Raw genomic sequence first — 17,732 nt, forward strand, 5'->3', positions numbered from 1 at the left:
GTGATCATTGCTTGTACAGCCCTCTAGCAGTGTCCGGAGCAAGTATGTTGGGTCTGACACACCGGTGTCAATGTGTTCTTTTTTCCATTTCCAGGAGTGTAACTGCTGTTCGTCAATGAACAAACTTTTGTGTTTTGTTTCAAATGATGAAAGCACCATTCAGTTTTTTATTTATGTTGGGTAAATACGTTTACCAGGACACCCGCCTTCGACAGAATGTACCAGCACAGAACTTTCTACGGCCAGTCACGCAGAACCTGTCCTTCGCATCAGGGCTGAGCACAATAGGGGCTGTACCTGCCAATACTCACCAGCAGTCAACTGCCTGCATTCTCAACAACAACGGCTCACCATCTGGTAGTCCCTTAGGGATCATCTAAACTGACAGCTGACAACAACGTCAAGTGATAACAGTTTGTATGTTAACAAATCCGCCACCACTGCACTAAAATCAGACAGTTTCTGAGTCGATCTGTAACAGCAACTAACTTGTTTGGGGCTGCACTGATCTATAATCAACTTCTTCACTGTGCTGCTCACAAAATTTGACATCATATGTAAAAATAACGAATACTATGTGTAATGACTACCTCGAGATTTTACGTCGGTGTACACAAAATGTGATCTACAATTAACAAATGCGTGACTGCGTTCACTCAGCAGACATTAAAATTTTTATAATATTTGCTTGGTGTGAGGATGAACATTGCTAGGCATCTCACTAATGCATTAGTTCCTAGTAATATACTTGTTTATTACAAGCAGGTTATCGGCGTGGAAAATAATATTATCCACTCCTTTGACCAAACCACAAAAATGTGTTCGATCAACCAATGAAAATTTGAATCCAACATCAACAATCATAATGCACTTCCGAGAAATGAACTATAAAACTCTGCGACCAATGACCGTTCTGAAATCGTGACACTTCATCTGCCGAAATTTCAGTTAGAACCATCCTAGTATTGAAAACTGTGTTTTTGTTTTGATACAGTGCAGTGTATTTACGTGTTGTACTATGATGTGTTTGTAATGACTACATATAGTTTATTTGTGGTGTACTGGTGCCTTTTATTTTCAGCATCTTGCCAGTAGGCCCATTCTAACAGACATTTAAAGCTGATCAGTGGCCCACTATCCACATTAAACTACCAAATTAATTCAAATTATTAGTGGCATAAGAAAATTCGAATGGAAATTAAATAAACACAGCCTACCGCGGTGGCCGAGCGGTTCTAGGATCTTCAGTCCGGAACCGCGCGACTCCTACAGTCGCAGGTTCGAATCCTGCCTCGGGCATGTATGTGTGTGATGTCCTTAGGTTAGTTAGGTTTAAGTAGTTCTAAGTTCTAGAGGACTCATGACCTCAGATGTTAAGTCCCATAGTGCTCAGAGCCATTTGAACCATGTAAATAAACACGAATGATTGTGAATGTAATAAGTACTTCTCAATTTCGTTTCTATTCAGTGCAGAATTCATGCAATGTTTTTCTGTATGTTGGGCTTGCTGGTACACCGTGTCAAAGTGAAGGACACAGTGGTCCAACGCCAATCGTGTCGTAAATATTTGCTAGATGAAAGGCGAGGTCTTGAGCGGGTATTCTGGACGGAGGGGCATTTTCAGAGACAATGTCCTACACTCCGATATAAGACGTGAAGGCTGCACTTGCACACGCCGAGTAAGCAACTCTTTCGGAAAGGTACGAATCTGCAAGAGGTGAAGAACACGATGCATTCAGGGCGAGATGAATGAGTGGTCTCAGAGGAGATCAGCAGGCAGCAGGAATTAATGTTCAAATCTTTATTGGGCTGTTTCATCACAATATTTGTGTAGTGAAGATGAAGGCTCATGGGTGCATATGTCCAGCCTCTGTCGTTGGCTGAAAACTGAAAGCGCTCTCATAGTGGGAGAGAAGATATGCTCTCTGCCCCACTCTTAGAGAGAAATGTGTATCATTGTTTCATCACAGAATACTTTTTGGGACAAGGAAAGCTTTGATATTGTTATAGAATTTTCATTGGTCGGAAGTCTGAAGGCCTATAGTAATTGGCTAAAGGCAGTGCCGTGTAACCGAACCACCAAGAGTTATCAGTAAGAGAACACATACACTCAAGGTCTCAGATCTCCATAGACGAGTCACTAAATCTTGCAACTGCAGAGACACAACATGTGGTTTGAGACATCCAAGGATTGAAGGGTTCATCTTGCAACTATTAAGATGAAGAACTGCGCCCCAATGCTGAAAATAGTTCACAGAGCTGGATTTATAACGCTCAACCATCACTGCAGCCTTCCTCTGCATCTGTGTTTTCAATCATTGGTAAGCATTAGTGGCATTTCATGCGTCGTGACGAGTGGACCACAAGATTGTTTCTTCAAGTTAGAGTTTTGTTTTCCCAAGTTAATTCACGCAGTCAGCGAGCTAAACACAAATGCGCTCAGTAGGCAAGGATGTTAATGCTTGCATGTTCTTTTACTTTGATCTGCTGACTAATTCCGCAGTGATTCAGGGTTTACGAGGAATTATCAGACTGTACCGTTTCATTTCCAGTTCCACCACCTGAGCCAAGTCCTTACTGTGTTCCTTGTATAATTCATTTCAAACTTTTTTGCACTTTATTTTATTGCTTTACCTGTATGTAGGCTGTATGAAGTTCAACAATAAACAGGATTTTATTTGACATTAGTTTTCATTTCGTTGCTCAATAAACGCCCTCTCTCATTATATCTGAGCTGTGGTACCCATAATTCATGTTTAATTGTGCAACACCTGTTTCAGTTCAGATACTAATTTTTTAATAATCCATATGATCTTATGGGGAGTGTATAGGTGACTGGGTTGCGATCTTATTAGCATCTCATGGGTATTATAAATGCCCAATTGAAGTCTCACATCTTGTATATATTCGATGCGCAATCTGCCAGTATACTGGACATAAAATTCTGTAAATGACTTGTGGCTTGAAATAATATACGTGCTAATTACTAAAATTCAAATAAAGAAAAGAAAATAACTTGATGTCACGAGCTCACGAGTTTCTAGCTCATTGAGTGAGAGGCCCCAATATGTTGTTGACTATCTGGTGAGAATCCGTTACATGGCTCGGTGTCTCCATTTCTGCAAAGTTGAGAGGAAAATACAATAACTTTCCTCAGTGTATGATGGCATACAATACCGAGTGCTGTGAAAGAGTATTCGGTGAGGCTCCTCAAACAGACATCCCCAACAGGGGATTTAATTTTTTTTATTTCGCCGAGTACTTGTGTCAATAACAATTAAGCAGATCACTTTTCATATAATACCCACTCCAAAATAAATCTGGTCGTTCACCACTAACATTGCATTCATTGTGAGATAATGTCGTGTAATTAAAGGTTTGTTAGATTCTAAGTCAAATGAAGGAAGTAGACTGGATTATTTTATTTGTCAGCCAAAAATACTTTCTTGTACCACGTCTTAATGAGGAGAAATTTTATGGCATGGTTAGAAAATGAGATCATTCGGCGACATTCAGTATGTATTCTTTGTATGAAATTAGGGAAAGGGGAGCTGACATGGCGTAATTTACTGACGATCAAACTTTTACTGACGTCACGTTCTTCGTCCACACACACTGTATGTAACAATAGTCTTTTACACAAGTACACAGGAAAAAAATATTGTCCTTAAGTGATAACGCGAAGAAACACAGCGGCCTGTTACCCATCTGCGTCTGAAACTCCCAAGTCTGCCTCTTGTCCCTGAGAGGCGGCACGAATAATGTTGTTTAGCAGTGGTCAGTACGGCGTATCTTACAGGCTGATTATGGTACCAACTAGAAAAGAGCACGATAGTACAACTGTGAACAGGGCACTGTGTGAAGTCCTCTTCGTTCTGCTCCTACGAGTACCGAGGAGGAGCGACAGAGGCGCCGTAGTCGGCCAGCGGCTGCTGCTCCCCGGCGCCGGCGTCTGCGCGGTCGGTCGGCTTGACGCGCTGGCGGCTGCGTGCGCAGCAGGGCAGCACGAACACGCTCTCCTCCAGCAGCTCCCTCTGGATGGCGTCCCGGGGCTTCCCCCGCGTCTCGGGGACGAACAGCAGTGCGAAGAGCGTCGTCACCGCGCTCAGCACGCCGAGTAGCGCGAACGTCATCTGGCGGCCCAGCTTTGCCACGCTCTCCGGGAACACCTGCCGATCAAGTCTCTGCTGTTACTGAGATCAAAGTGGTCGTTCCAACATTCGTTATGTGGCCCACACGTTGACACAAAACATTCATTGCAGAGAAACGTGATATCCATCCTCGAACTTCATGTAAGATTTTTATTCTTGGACAAAAATTTTGGTACTCATAAGTGGAGGAAGAGCACCTGAATCGGCAGAGAACTTCAATACAGGGAGAAAAACAATATTTCATGCTACACTTCACCTAGGTGTCGCGGTACTATGGAAAAATCCTCCACAAAACATAACAGAGATAACAATACAAGCTATTATGACCACTCACGAAATAGATCACATCAGATCATTCAGCCTAAAGACAGCGATGGCACTATTCAAAGCCAGCCTCTCGCCGATACGGACGTACGGCATAGAAATCATCGGACCATATCGCATCGAGCAAAACCTAACAACACAAGAAAAAGTGAAGGCGACCTATACAAAGAAAGCGATAAGATTCTGCACGATTCTGAGTCGTATACCTGCTGGCAAGAGAATCCTTCCTTAATGATAACGTACTGACATAACTAATGTTATCCAACACCAGTGCTTCGGAAAGATCACTAAAACATCGAAGAAAATAGCGGAGGTATACTTCTAAACTTCTGAAGCCGAGGAGCCATTACTGTGGTACATGGACAAAGGAAATCTCCAAGGTTATCAGAGTAGCAATCCACGACTTCTGTCATCTAATGTGTAACGTAACATACAGTGAACCAAAACCAACATGCGAGTGTCAATTGTGCAACCGAATATCTGAACGTTACCGTATACAACTATGGAGTAGTCAATAAGCGACTATGCAAACGAGGTGGTGTGAAATCTCTACGTTCTTGTATTACTATAATATTTTGAACTTGCATGCCTAGTTCGCTGCAATAAATGCATTATTTTGTTCTTCGGGCTTGTCCTAGAAGAGCTGTAAGAACCCAGCGAGAGACCAATAAAGACTTTTTCTCATGAAAACTGGTATACAGCGTTGCCAAATCTTTTTGTTCTTGTTGTTGAGGTCTCCAGTCCAGAGACTGGTTTGATGCAGCTCTCCGTGCTACTCTATCCTGTGCAAGGTTCTTCAGCTCCAAGTACCTACTGTAACCCTCTGAATGTGCTTACTGTATTCATCTCCTGGTCTCCCTTTGGTCTTCGCCAAACCTTATGTTTCACTATCATTATTTTTATTACATAACGTTGGTATTATGTGTGTGTGTGTGTGTGTGTGTGTTTTAGATTAGATTTAAGTGTCAGGAAGTCGTTTCTGAAAGTATTTGTATGGAGTGTAGCCATGTATGGAAGTGAAACATGGACGATAACCAGTTTGGACAAGAAGAGAATAGAAGCTTTCGAAATGTGGTGCTACAGAAGAATGCTGAAGATTAGATGGGTAGATCACATAACTAATGAGGAGGTATTGAATAGGATTGGGGAGAAGAGAAGTTTGTGGCACAACTTGACTAGAAGAAGGGATCGGTTGGTAGGACATGTTTTGAGGCATCAAGGGATCACAAATTTAGCATTGGAGGGCAGCGTGGAGGGTAAAAATCGTAGAGGGAGACCAAGAGATGAATACACTAAGCAGATTCAGAAGGATGTAGGTTGCAGTAGGTACTGGGAGATGAAGAACCTTGCACAGGATAGAGTAGCATGGAGAGCTGCATGAAACCAGTCTCAGGACTGAAGACCACAACAACAACAAGCAGCATTATCATTATTATATGTTATTGTGAGTTGTTAGCTCCTAACACGCTGGCTTTGCTTAGTGTAGTGCACAGTTTGTGAACTTCGTTTGGTATTTACTCTTATATTACTGTTCACCTAGCTAATCAGAAAATACATTTAACTTTAGTCTTGATCAAATTGGAGTTTTGTACTCTGTTGCCAGACAGTTACTAAAATGTCGTGTACACAGTAAAAACGTGCTGTAAAAGATATAATAGACATAATTCACCTGATAATGCAGGCATAACCCCCAAAACGCATAGTGTAGAATTTAAAATAATAAATTTTAGTGGGAACTAAAATTAGTATTTTCAATCGAACTTTTGATTTAGTGAATAATTCAATAACTTCTGTCAAGGTTTTTTGGTGTTCAGATCGCAACAAATTGGAGTTAAAACTCGAGCTTTCCGAAAATTAACACGATCTACTTCGTCAGGAGGTGACTGTATGCATCTGTGCATGCGACTATAGCCCTAGCACACTGGACTCGCATTCGCGAGGACGACGGTTCAATCCCGTCTCCGGCCATCCTGATTTAGGTTTTCCGTGATTTCCCTAAATCGTTTCAAGCAAATGCCGGGATGGTTCCTTTGAAAGGGCACGGCCGATTTCCTTCCCAATCCTTCCCTAAGCCGAGCTTGCGCTCCGTCTCTAATTACCTCGTTGTCGACGGGACGTTAAACACTAACCACCACCACCACCACCACCACCACTATAGCCCTCTAGATGACGTCACCACTAGTAGAAAGAATTCAGTGTGACGTCATCCGACCAGTCTCAAGCCTAAATACCACGATAAAGGAAGCAGACTTCACATCCGACAGACAAGTCGTCTGACGATGAAGATGGTGCTAATCCTTGAAAACTCTTAATACAATGAAACCGCTATGAAAAGCTACGGTGCCAGTTCTACGACTTGTACTGCGAAGCATTGAGAATGTACAGCGCTTGCCTGAATCAAACGCGCACCTTAAACTTTACACCTGTCTATATCTGTATCTATGCGCCGCAAGCTACTTCATGACGTGTGGCGGACGGTACTTTGTTTATAAATATCACTTCCCCATTTCCTCTCCAGTCGCGAATAGTGCATGAGAAGAACAATTTTTGGTAGCTTTGGTATGATCTCGTAACTCCATGATTTTAAATTCATGGTCTTTTGGTGCAATATGCTTATGAGTTATGTGTATGGTTGACTCTTGTAAGAAAGTACTTTCGCGGAATTTTACCAGTGGAGCTGGATCAGCACCTTCGTGACACCTCCGGTCTTACTAAAAGGATCCGTGACGAAACACGCTGCTATTCTTTGGATCTTTCCTATGTTATTCAACAGTTACTCTAGCTTGGTTCCCAGACCGACGATCATGTTGGATTTTGGAAACTGTTTATTTCATGGCAGGGGACACTTCATGAGAATTCTCTCAGTCAGTCTCAGCCTTGCATCTGCATCTCCAACTATTGGTTATTATGTGTTCATATCACTCTACATCATTCTGTATTCACACTCTAAAATATTTAATGGATGTGACTGCTCCCGGCCTTTGGTACTAATTCATGTAATCGTATAGTAATGCGTCTTTCCGCCGAGTTCTGTGCAGTACGTGGCAGTCAGATGTGCTGAGTGTGAGTAGCCAACTCTTGCAGCATTTAACACAGTTGTCTGGCTCTCCGACCTCTCTGTAAACGAGCTTCTAATAAATACAGCTTACAATTCCCTTTGAGACACAACCTGATCAAAAGTATCCGATCACCTCTATGTAACGCCGAACTGACCGACAGACATCACGAGAGACGAACCCGCCAGTATAAAAAGAGGCAGGCAGTATTGTGCTGTCAGCACAGAAGTACCAACACCAGAATGGCTCGATCAGGTGTGATCAGTGCCTTCGAACGTGGACTAGTCGTTGGATGTACTTGAGTAACGAGTCCATCAAGAAAATTTCAACCCTTCTACAGCCGCCCAGGTAGATTGTTGGGTCTTGGGGCATATGAGTTTGGAGTATAAACGCAATGTAACGACCACGGTGAAACCAAGACCAGGCAGATCTCATGTACAGACGGACAGGTACCATCAAGCTTTGCGAGGGGTGGTTGAAAAAAATCGCCTTAAGTCACTTGGTTCAAAAATCATAAAAGAAGGTTGTATACGTGGATGAAGCCTGGAGATACTGACAGATTTCAGATAGATTATATAATGGTAAGACAGAGATTTAGGAACCAGGTTTTAAATTGTAAGAGATTTCCAGCGGCAGATGTGGACTCTGACAACAATCTATTGGTTATGAACTGTAGATTAAAACTGAAGAAACTGCAAAAAGGTGGGAATTTAAGGAGATGGGATTTGGATAAACTGTCTAAACAAATGGTTGTACAAAGTTTCAGGGAGAGCATAAGAGAACAACTGACAGGAATGGATGAAAGAAATACAGTAGAAGAAGAACGGGTAGCTTTGTGGGATGAAATAGTGAAGGCAGCAGAGGATCAAATAGGTAAAAAGACGAGGGATAGTAGAAATCCTTGGGTAACAGAAGATATATTGAATTTAATTGATGAAAGGAGAAAATATAAAAATGCAATAAATGAAGCTGGCAAAAGGAATACAAACGTCTCAAAAATGAGATCGACCGGAAGTTCAAAATGGTTAAGCAGGGATGGCTAGAGGACAAATGTAAGGATGTAGAGGCCTGTCTCACTAGCGGTAAGATAGATACTGCCTACAAGAAAATTAAAGAGACCTTTGGGGAAAGGACAGCCACTTGCATGAATATCAAGAGCTCAGATGGAAACTCAGTTCTAAGCAAAGAAGGGAAAGCAGAAAGGTGGAAGGAGTATATAGAAGGTCTATACAAGGGCGATGTACCTGAGGACAATATTATGGAAATGGAAGAGGATGTAGATGAAGATGAAATGGGAGATCTGATACTGCGTGAAGAGTTTGACAGAGCACTGAAAGACCGTAGTCGAAACAAGGCCCCGGGAGTAGACAACATTTCATTAGAACTACTGACGGCCTTGGGAGAGCCAGTCCTGACAAAACTCTACCATCTGGTGAGCAAGATGTATGAGACAGGCGAAATACCCTCAGACTTCAAGAAGAATATAATAATTCCAATCCCAAAGAAAGCAGGTGTTGACAGATGTGATAATTACCGAACTCTCAGTTTAATAAGTCACGGCTGCAAAATACTAACGCGAATTCTTTACAGACGAATGGAAATCTAGTAGAAGCCGACCTTGGGGAAGATCAGTTTGGATTCCGTAGAAATATTGGAACACGTGCGGCAATACTTACCCTACGACTTCTCTTAGAAGTTACATTAAGGAAAGGCAAACCTACGTTTCTAGCATTTGTAGACTTAGAGAAAGCTTTTGACAACGTTGACTGGAATACGCTCTTTCAAATTCTGAAGGTGGCAGGGGTAAAATATAGGGACCGAAAGGCTATTTACAATTTGTATAGAAACCAAATGGCAGTTATACGAGTTGAGGGGCATGAAAGGGAAGCAGTGGTTGGGAAGGGAGAGAGACAGGGTTGTAGCCTCTCCCCGATGTTATTCAATCTGTATATTGAGCAAGCAGTGAAGGAAACAAAAGAAAAGTTCGGAGTAGGTATTAAAATCCATGGAAAGGAAATAAAAACTTTGAGGTTCGTCGATGACATTGTAATTTTGTCAGAGAAAACAAAGGACTTGGAAGAGCTGTTGAACAGAATGGATAGTGTCTTGAAAGGAGGATATAAGATGAACATAAACAAAAGCAAAACGAGGATAATGGAATGTAGTCGAATAAAGTCGGGTGATGCTGAGGGAGTTAGATTAGGAAATGAGACACGTGAAGTAGTAAAGGAGTTTTGCTATTTGAGGAGCAAAATAATTGATGATGGTCGAAGTAGAGAGGATATAAAATGTAGACTGGCAATGGCAAGGAAAGCGTTTCTGAAGAAGAGAAATTTGTTAATATCGAGTATAGATTTAAGTGTCAGGAAGTCGTTTCTGAAAGTATTTGTATGGAGTGTAGCTATGTATGGAAGTGAAAAAGGACGATAAATAGTTTAGACAAGAAGAGAATAGAAGCTTTCGAAATGTGGTGCTACAGGAGAATGCTGAAGATTAGATGGGTAAATAACATGACTAATGAGGAGGTGTTGAATAGGATTGGGGAGAAGAGAAGTTTGTGGCACAACTTGACTAGAAGAAGGGATCGGTTAGTAGGACATGTTCTGAGGCATCAAGGGATCACTAATTTAGTATTGGAGGGCAGCGTGGAGGGTAAAAATCGTAGAGGGAGACCAAGAGGTGAATACACCAAGCAGATGCAGAAGGATGTAGGTTGGAGTATGTACTGGGAGATGAAGAACCTTGCTCAGGATAGAGTAGCATGGAGAGCTGCATAAAACCAGTCTCTGGACTGAAGACCACGACAACAACAACTACAGCCGCCTAGGTAGATTGTTGGGTCTTGGAGCATATGAGTTTGGAGTATAAACGCGATGTAACGACCATGGTAAAACCAAGATCAGGCAGATCTCATGTACAGACGGACAGGTACCATCAAGTATTGCGAGGGGTGGTTGCAAAAAAATCGCTTTAAATCAGGGGAAGGAATCACTCGTGAGTGCCGCAGTGCTACCGGCAGTCCAGCTACATTATCATCTACTTCTGGGAGATGACTCTGCAATTCAAACTTAACAGTCTGGCACAGCGTTAATCGAAACACCTTCAGACTATTTAACTACGGTCGCATTCTCGAAAAATGCGTCGGAAAAATCGGGGACATTCCTTAGGACCTCTTATTTCTGTTATTTTATTGCAATGATATATTCTCCCCATGCAGATTTCCGTCAGCAAAATTATTTGTCATTCATAGGAGTAAGTTAGTGATCGAAATATCTTGAAAAGATCTCACTTCGACGAGAAACGGCTTTTTTTTTCTTAATATTTGCCACCCCAACCCGCTTATCATGTACGTGACACTCTCTCACCTATTTTGCGATATTACAAAACGAGTTGCTGTTCTTTGTAGTTCTTCGACGTCTACCGTTAATCCCACCTGGCAAGGATCCCTTAGCGCCCAGTAGTACGGTAACAGAGGTCGACCGAGCGTTGTGTACACATTCTCTCTAGTGTATCTGTGACATCTTGTCAGTGTTATATCAGTTAAACACAGTGTTCAGTTTGCCCTTTCCACAAAGTTTCCTTTGTCATCGTTCCAGTTTAAATTGTTCGTAACTGTAATTCCTAGGTAGCGCAATAACGGTGCGCAGGTAGCTATCGACCATCTCCTCATTATCCACATTAATGGACAGTGACTCCTGCAGTAATGTAAAGAGCGATGTCACTGCAGAGATGACGACTGGAAACGATTCGTGTGGAGTGCTGAACCAAGCTATGCTCTGTGGAAGAGAACGTTTCCTGCCACTAACGATGTACGGTGGAGGTGATGTTTCGCTAAGGGGGTGTTTTTCATTGCGCTAAAGAAAACGCTAAATGCACGCGGATATGAATGTGTTTTACAGCATTGTGTACTGCACGCAGTAGAGAAACAATTGAAAGACGATGACTGTGATAGTTCTCCATGGCATAAAACAACATCTAGGAGATAATGGTTTGTGGACAATAACTTCCCTGGCATGGACTGGTTTGCCTACAGTTCCGACCTGAAACCAATGGAGCCCTTTTTGGATGAGTTAGAGCGTCGGCTTCACTCTGGACCCTAGCATAGAACATCACTATCGTCTGTTGTTTCGGCTCTTGAGGAATAATGGACTGCCAATCCTCCACAGACACTAAGACAGCAGATCGGAAGTGTACCCAGAAGTGTTCAAGCTGTCATAAAGGCTAAGGGTGTACCCAGGTCATATAGAAGTCCACTGATTTATCCGGATGATTTTGATCAGATCAGGCTCTGGTGTTGGGAATACCTTGGTGACGGTGAAGATGAGCGCCCAGTTGGACGCGACGGCGAGCCCACTCATCCATGCGGCGTCTGGCGTGGGCACCACCTCGGCCGTGATGAACCAGGGCAGCGAGCCGAAGCCGGCCGCGAAAGCGACGAAGAAGACGTTGATGGCGAGCAGTGGCAGCCAGGTGGCGCCCGCCGCCCACGGCGACGCGGAGAGCGCGAGCGCAGCGTGGCTGATCGCCGCCGTGGCGCCGGACGCCAGCAGCAGCGGCCGCCGGCCCGCGCGCTCCACCACCGCCCCGGACAGCGCCGTCGCCACCAGCTGCGGGCAGCGCACCACACCGCGTCTCAACACCGAGCGTCCCCTATCTACTGCCTTGCAGGGTCTTTAGCGGAACGGTGAACATCGCTGAACGCCGTGAATCATCCTTCACTCCAAGAAACTTTGCTCAGACCTACCCTCGCTTACGCATAGCGGTTGGTTATAGTCAAACTTTGCCATATTTAACTCGTTATAACACGAAAACTAACTGCGGTAAGAGTAAAAAACTTGGCAGCACTAATGTCAAGGACATGGGGGAGAGAAATAATGCAGAATCAGCACTGCTACGGTGCATCATACCATTACATACCGGTGCCATTACATCTACAAATGTGGCTCAATATGTCACCCATCAGTGTCCAGAAGAATCTGAAAGCGCAGGATTGCATTCTGCACAGCAGAACGAAGCATGTCCGTAGTTGTGCCGTCTGCCTCTCCTAACGTGCTGCGCTTCAGATCGGCACAGGTGCGAATATTCCTCTGTTAAACCCTGTCGTTGAGGTAGCTCCACAACCGGAAATCACAGAGAGCGAGATCAGGTGACTGTGCCGGCCAAGCATGTGGAAACGATCGGCTGATAATTCGATCGTTTACAGTTGCGTTTCGGAGAAACAGGTGAGCTTCACGAGCGATGTGCTGTGGGGCCGCCTATTGTACGAAGGCTGTTGAGTTCAATGCGTCTCTCTCCTGTAGGTCGGATATGACATGCTTGCGAAGCATATCGCAGTAACACTGGCCAGTCACACTCCACGTCTTCGGCCCTTGAACACCAACGTGTCCAAAAAGAGATTGCACCAATCATGAACGTAGCCGTGAAGCCACACCATACTTTAACAAGTTCACCATATAGAGGAACTTCATGCACAGTGACTGGAGGTGAAGATCCCCACATTCGGCAATTCTGTGTGTTCACCTCATCCATCAGAGAAAATGAATTTCATCTGTCCGTAGTATGGTCCAGGGGCAGTCCTCGTCAACTTCAGCCCTTGCGAGAAAGTGGTGAGCGAAGTCAACGCGTCGTTGTGCGTCCTGTGGTGCACGCTCTCGTACGATATGGATCTTGCACGTATATCATCTGAGAATGGTTCAAAGCACCTTCCGTACAGTGGACCACGGGATGTTCAACTGTCGTGACACAGCACCTGCATTGCCTGACGATCGGGAATTGCGCGTAGCTTAGTCTGCCATAGCAACAGCGATCTCATCAACCACCTGTGGTGCAACCGGTTGTCGGCCCCTTCCCGGAGCGACGCCCCGTTGTCCAGTTGATTCTAACTTTTTCGTCATACCCATAAAAGAAGGTGGAGAAAGAACAACCTTCCGTAATCCTTTCAGACGGCGATATTCTAAAAGTGCAGATGCAGCATTACTGTTGTGTTGATAACAGAGTTTCACCACTAATGCCCTGCTCCTTTAGTCCAAGCTCATGTTGACACGTCAAAAAGTGCACTGCGACTTGTCAGGTATGTGAAGCTGCGAATCACGATGACTGATCACGACACCTGGTGTCCATAGTTAGAACTGGAAATCATGCACCCCATATTCTGGATGTTAATGCTACCAATTTTGGTACTCGTACGGTAGCTAATTTCTGTGTTATAATGTGTTAAATAGGGAAAGTTTAGTTATAACCATCCGGTGCATTGACAGAAACCCAAAGTGTTACATCGTGAAGCACGAGTCCAATACATGTCAAAATCTGTTGAGGTTCTTATCACTACACCGGGTATTGAATGGTTAGACCTTCATTACATTCGAAGCTGGTGCCCGCCGTTGACAGCAATGTAAGGTGTGACCCCCACGGAAACCTACACATTGTTTTCATTAGCAAGAGTTACAGAATACAAATTGTAGAGTATCTGAATAGTCAGCATCGTATATTCAGTGATGAGGACGATAATGTGGAACACTAACCGAAAAAATTCAAAAGTATTGTTCAATATGCCTGTGACAAGTATGTTCTGAGCAAGGTCTTAAGAGATGTGAGAGATCCGCGTGAGCCGGCCGAAGTGGCCGTGCGGTTAAAGGCGCTGCAGTCTGGAACCGCGAGACCGCTACGGTCGCAGGTTCGAATCCTGCCTCGGGCATGGATGTTTGTGATGTCCTTAGGTTAGTTAGGTTTAACTAGTTCTAAGTTCTAGGGGACTAATGACCTCAGCAGTTGAGTCCCATAGTGCTCAGAGCCATTTGAACCAACCAGATCCGCGTGGTTTAATACGCCTAGTAGAAGTCTGCAACGTAAACAAACAGAGCTTCATTATGAATTCAGGTGAAGTCAAAACGTAGCTGCAAACAAAAGCTAAAAGAAACGAAAATGAGTTTAAGGATAGTAATGAAAGTAGCGTTTAATGACTTTGAAACAAAAATTTTGTCAAACAATCTAAGTAGAGAACCAAAGAGTTATGATCTTATGAGAAATCATTGAGCGGTTCGAGATCTTCTATTCATCCGCTCGGTGACCATGCTGGTAACGAAACGAAGATAACAGAGATAAGGTTCAAATACTGAATTAGATCGTCTGGAATTTTTCTCCGCGAAATATTGTAACACGATCCATCCTTTCAGTCGTCGTACCAACGCCGAAAACTAAGCTACTGAAATGTTCAGTATTCTACTGTACAAATATTGTTCGAAAGAATCTGATCCTCTTTCAGCAGCAGTTTATCGAAGATCGCTGGAGCAACGAAGTGTACCTAGCGAGTGGAAAAATGTGCAGGTCATTCAAGTTTTCAAGAAGGTTCGTAGGAGAGATGCGCATAATTATAGACCTATATAGCTGACGTCAATCATGGAGCATGTTTTATGATCAAGAATTATGACATTTTTGGAGAACAAAAATCTACTCGGTAAAATTCAACTTGGATTACACAAATAGAGATCTCACCCCGCTACGTTCCTCCGTGAAATCCATTGCAACTGCAGACAACGGCGCTCAAGTTGGTGCTGTGTTCCTTGACTTCAGGAAGGCATTTGACATCGTCCTGCGATGTCGGTAAAAAAAAGAGCTTATCGAGTATCGGACCAGGTTTGCAACTGGATTTAAGACTTCCTTTCGTACAGAACTCTACACTTCACGTTCAATGGAACAGAACCGACAGATGTAAAGGTAATTTCTGCAGTACCGCAAGGAAATGGGATAGGACCATTGTTGTTTGCAGTCTATATAAATGATGTAGTAGAAAGCGTCGGATACTCTTCAAGAATATTCGAATATGATGTGATTATGATGTGATTGTCTATAAAAAAAAGTAGCAACGCCAGAAGACATTATCGATGTGCAGAATGAGCTGCAGAGTATTGAGGGGTTGGGTTGGGTTGTTTGAGGGGGGAGACTAGACAGTGAGATAATCGGTCTCTTCGGATTAGGGAAGAACGGGGAAGGAAGTTGGCCTTGTCCTTTCAAAAGAACCATCCCGGCATTTGCCTGGAGCGATTTTAGGGAAATCACGGAAAACCTAAATCAGGATGGCCGGACGCGGGTTTGAACCATCGTCCTCCTGAATGCGAGTCCAGTGTGCTAGCTACTGAACCACCTCGCTCGGCAGAGGATTGATGAATGGTGCTGGTTCTGGCAATTGACCCTGAACGTGAATAAATGTAACATATTGCGCAAACACAGGAAAAGAAAGCTGTCATTGTAAAACCACACTATTGATAACAAACTGCTAGAAACAGTACCTACCGTAAGAAAATCTAGGAGCCACTATCAAGAGCTACCTTATGCTGCAAAACTACATATAACTAATAGTAGGAAAAACTGACGCCAGACTGGAATTCAAGGGCAGAATCTTAAGGAATTCTAAATCAACCACGAAGGAAGTGGCATATGAGGCGCTTGTTCGATCGATTCCCGACTTCCGTTCACCAATATCGGATGTTTACCAAGTAGTAATGATAGAACGGATAGAGAAGAGCCAACAAAGAGAGCGGCGCGTTTGGTCACAAAATCGTTCAGTCGGCGTGAGAGCGTTACAGCGATGCACAACAAATTCCAGTGGCAGACGTTACAATAGAGGCGTTGTCCATCACGGAGAGGATTATTACTGAAACTTCGAGGGAGTGCATTCCAAGAAGAGTTGGACAACGCACTGCTTCCTAACGCATATATCTCGCGAAGTGACCACTACGATAAAATTTGAGAAATTAAAGCTGATGCGGAGGCTCTCCGACAATCGTTCTTCCCACGCGCCATTCACGAGTGGAAAAGGGAAGGAGGAGTCACAGATTGGTACCAGAAGTAAACTCCGCCACCCACCGTTAAGTGGCTTGCGGAGAATGATATACACTCCTGGAAATTGAAATAAGAACACCGTGAATTCATTGTCCCAGGAAGGGGAAACTTTATTGACACATTCCTGGGGTCAGATACATCACATGATCACACTGACAGAACCACAGGCACATAGACACAGGCAACAGAGCATGCACAATGTCGGCACTAGTACAGTGTATATCCACCTTTCGCAGCAATGCAGGCTGCTATTCTCCCATGGAGACGATCGTAGAGATGCTGGATGTAGTCCTGTGGAACGGCTTGCCATGCCATTTCCACCTGGCGCCTCAGTTGGACCAGCGTTCGTGCTGGACGTGCAGACCGCGTGAGACGACGCTTCATCCAGTCCCAAACATGCTCAATGGGGGACAGATCCGGAGATCTTGCTGGCCAGGGTAGTTGACTTACACCTTCTAGAGCACGTTGGGTGGCACGGGATACATGCGGATGTGCATTGTCCTGTTGGAACAGCAAGTTCCCTTGCCGGTCTAGGAATGGTAGAACGATGGGTTCGATGACGGTTTGGATGTACCGTGCACTATTCAGTGTCCCCTCGACGATCACCAGTGGTGTACGGCCAGTGTAGGAGATCGCTCCCCACACCATGATGCCGGGTGTTGGCCCTGTGTGCCTCGGTCGTATGCAGTCCTGATTGTGGCGCTCACCTGCACGGCGCCAAACACGCATACGACCATCATTGGCACCAAGGCAGAAGCGACTCTCATCGCTGAAGACGACACGTCTCCATTCGTCCCTCCATTCACGCCTGTCGCGACACCACTGGAGGCGGGCTGCACGATGTTGGGGCGTGAGCGGAAGACGGGCTAACGGTGTGCGGGACCGTAGCCCAGCTTCATGGAGACGGTTGCGAATGGTCCTCGCCGATACCCCAGGAGCAACAGTGTCCCTAATTTGCTGGGAAGTGGCGGTGCGGTCCCCTACGGCACTGCGTAGGATCCTACGGTCTTGGCGTGCATCCGTGCGTCGCTGCGGTCCGGTCCCAGGTCGACGGGCACGTGCACCTTCCGCCGACCACTGGCGACAACATCGATGTACTGTGGAGAACTCACGCCCCACGTGTTGAGCAATTCGGCGGTACGTCCACCCGGCCTCCCGCATGGCCACTATACGCCCTCGCTCAAAGTCCGTTAACTGCACATACGGTTCACGTCCACGCTGTCGCGGCATGCTACCAGTGTTAAAGACTGCGATGGAGCTCCGTATGCCACGGCAAACTGGCTGACACTGACGGCGGCGGTGCACAAATGCTGCGCAGCTAGCGCCATTCGACGGCCAACACCGCGGTTCCTGGTGTGTCCGC

General features: G+C 44.7%; 1 protein-coding gene across 1 annotated transcript in view; it reads right to left on the reverse strand.

Moving 5' to 3' along the window:
• Window positions 1-3,407: 3,407 nt before the first annotated feature.
• The window catches only part of LOC126198819 (facilitated trehalose transporter Tret1-2 homolog), a 56,807-nt gene continuing 42,482 nt past the window's right edge, over window positions 3,408-17,732 (reverse strand). The window contains exons 4-5 of the mRNA XM_049935390.1: window positions 11,836-12,138; window positions 3,408-4,169 (exon numbers count right to left, since the gene is read on the reverse strand). Of these exons, the coding sequence (XP_049791347.1) occupies window positions 3,882-4,169; window positions 11,836-12,138 (591 nt within the window). The 3' untranslated portion in view covers window positions 3,408-3,881. The remainder of the gene's footprint in view (window positions 4,170-11,835; window positions 12,139-17,732) is intronic.

This window comes from Schistocerca nitens, chromosome 8 (assembly GCF_023898315.1).
Source record: "Schistocerca nitens isolate TAMUIC-IGC-003100 chromosome 8, iqSchNite1.1, whole genome shotgun sequence".
NCBI lineage: Eukaryota > Metazoa > Arthropoda > Insecta > Orthoptera > Acrididae > Schistocerca > Schistocerca nitens.